Source organism: Penaeus chinensis, chromosome 7 (assembly GCF_019202785.1).
Source record: "Penaeus chinensis breed Huanghai No. 1 chromosome 7, ASM1920278v2, whole genome shotgun sequence".
Classification (NCBI taxonomy): domain Eukaryota; kingdom Metazoa; phylum Arthropoda; class Malacostraca; order Decapoda; family Penaeidae; genus Penaeus; species Penaeus chinensis.
In genome coordinates this window covers 11,082,845-11,085,344 of record NC_061825.1, presented here as the reverse complement: position 1 = coordinate 11,085,344, position 2,500 = coordinate 11,082,845, and the positions used below count along the sequence as shown (strand labels likewise).

The following is a 2,500-nucleotide window of genomic DNA, read 5'->3' as shown; positions in this document are numbered from 1 at the left end:
CGGTCGTCTGCAGAGGGTCACCTACAATGTGAACGGAGACTCCGGTTACGTGGCTGATATCACCTACGAAGGAGAGGCTCAGTACCCCACCCCAAAGGCCTCCTATGGTCCTCCTCAGCCTTCTTACAAGCCGCCTACTCCCTCCTATGCTTAAATCGCAAAAGAAAGATAGCTATTTGATTTTATATTTTCATAATTATATTATATAAGCAACTGATATTTTAGACATTTTATTATATCCCCAATGTCAACTTCACACTAATGTCTTTGAATCTGTATATACTACTATAATTGACCTATAAGTAGTCTCTTTAGAGAACATAATAAAAAAAAAAAAAACATAAATATATAAATAAAAATATATATATATGTATATATATATATATATACATATTTACACACACACATATATTACATGTGTGCGTGTAAATATGTAGATGTGTGTATATACAATACACACACATACACATATATATATATATACATACGTGTGTGTATTCGATAATCAATAAGCTCTGCTATGGATTTTTATGCAGTATATATTGATGTATGTGCGTGTATATGTATATCTATGTTTATATAGAATTTTTCTCGAATCTTGAAATATATAAACTTGTTACAGTTACCAGACCTTATACTCTTGTAATTTGTTCTATCTGATTTTGATTTTTGCATATTAAAAGTGCAGTGTACCGCTAAAGGGCTTAGCTTTTGGCGCGGATTATAAACTTATATAGTCAAACAATTATGGAGATGAGGGGGGAGGCATCTAAGCCTTCATATAAAATAAAGAACGCTGAAGATCCTCATCGCCATTAAATTTTACATTGCTGAAATGTGTATGAGTTTTTTCTTTACATATCTATCTCTGAAAACACAGACCTTCCAAGCAATTATGTATATGTAATATCGCCGGGGGGAAGGTGGGATCAGAAGAATCAAGGTTAACTTGTTAGGATGATATTATCTGCCGTCATGACGTGGGCGGAGTCTTTCCTGGACATTTGTATAAAAGAAAGACTTTCCCTGCAGTGGAAAATGTCATTCCATTGCAAAATCAATTCAATTATTTTCTAGAATATATATATACTCCATTTCATTAATCCAAGAATCATGGCCGAATATTTGGTCATAGAGGTAAAGCATGTATACTAAAATTATTTTTAACTGACCCCCCAAAAAATGAAAAGGAATATATCTTTTTTTCCTTGCCGTAGCATTGTATCCCTTTGCCAATAGTTTTTTATGTTTATTTTACATACTGTACATACATTACACACGCTAATTTTATGTACATATCGTCCTGCAGGTATTAGCACTAGCCACCCTTGTGGTCGCCGTCATCGCACTTCCTGATAGCCACCCTACTTATGGTTATCCCGCTCCCACACCCGCTTATGCTCCAGCCAAGTACGACTTCAACTATGCCGTAAACGACCCACCATCTGGTAACGACTTTGGTCACCAGGAAGCCCGTGACGGCGACAACACACAAGGATCCTACTACGTCCTTCTTCCCGACGGTCGTCTGCAGAGAGTCACCTACAATGAGAACGGAGATTCCGGTTATGTGGCTGATGTTACCTACGAGGGAGAGGCTCAGTATCCCTCTCCACAAACCTCTTTTGGACCTCCTCAGCCTTCCTATAAGCCACCCACCCCTTCTTATGCTTAAAACATGTCAATTAAGATATGATTGTGGCTATGTACCAAGGATATTTATTGATCTCGGATCTTTGTAAATATGAATTATTAAACAAGCAGAAATACAGACCATAATTGTGTTTGCTTTCCACCGTACAGTATTAACCTATTACTGATCTTGCTTCCCTTGGTTATATTTTATGAGATTGATATCAGCATAAACATTGCGTCTATTTTTAAAGAAACTTAAGAAATTGTTTAGCACCACTTATTGTGTATGGTTCCTTGACTTGTGTTGTCCACAAATAAAAATTCCCTTTATCCTTTAATGGTTCACTTAAATACAGTCTTTTTGTTATACTAGTGATTAGTAGTATGACAAAAGGAATCGAAAATGCCTGTTTCAGTTGATGAGGTTAGAGTCAAAACAGTTTTAAATATTTGAAATAAAAAATATTTACATAATCTAAACATCTCAGTCATAAAGTTTCTTATATATAAAATATATAAATAAATATATACAGGAATATGAGTGTGTGTGTATACAGCACCATCTCACACTGATAAGATCAATAGATATAAGAATAAACCGCATTCGTGTTGACAAATGTAGAATTAATTATCTTTACAATACAAGAGATGTATTTGACCGGTTACGATTATATCTTCGTCAGAAATACATGAGATATATATATATATATATATATATATATATATATATATATATATTTATACACTTATATATATACTTATATATATACTTATATATATATATAAGTATATATATATATATATGTGTGTGTGTGTGTGTTTATGTATGTGTGTATATATGTTATATATAATATATATATATATA

At 33.4% G+C, this 2,500-nt stretch overlaps 2 protein-coding genes across 2 annotated transcripts in view; both read left to right on the top strand.

Moving 5' to 3' along the window:
• Nucleotides 1-154, top strand: part of LOC125026808 (pro-resilin-like) — a 930-nt gene extending 776 nt beyond the window's left edge. Inside the window, exon 2 of the mRNA XM_047615409.1 lies at nucleotides 1-154. This exon is cut by the window's left edge and continues 212 nt beyond it. Within this exon, the coding sequence (XP_047471365.1) occupies nucleotides 1-154 (154 nt within the window).
• Nucleotides 155-1,113: 959 nt separating this feature from the next.
• LOC125026807 (pro-resilin-like) lies at nucleotides 1,114-1,675 on the top strand. Its single transcript, XM_047615408.1, has 2 exons — nucleotides 1,114-1,137; nucleotides 1,310-1,675. The coding sequence occupies exons 1-2, from the start codon at nucleotides 1,114-1,116 to the stop codon at nucleotides 1,673-1,675; spliced, it is 390 nt and encodes a 129-aa protein (XP_047471364.1).
• Nucleotides 1,676-2,500: the final 825 nt, after the last annotated feature.

What these genes read in the sequence shown, in the direction of transcription:
- LOC125026807 (XM_047615408.1), top strand. Translation starts at nt 1,114, where the DNA reads ATGGCCGAATATTTGGTCATAGAG. An exon ending in CCGAATATTTGGTCATAGAG is followed by an intron (nt 1,138 to 1,309) that starts GTAAAGCATGTA and finishes ATCGTCCTGCAG; the next exon opens with GTATTAGCACTAGCCACCCT.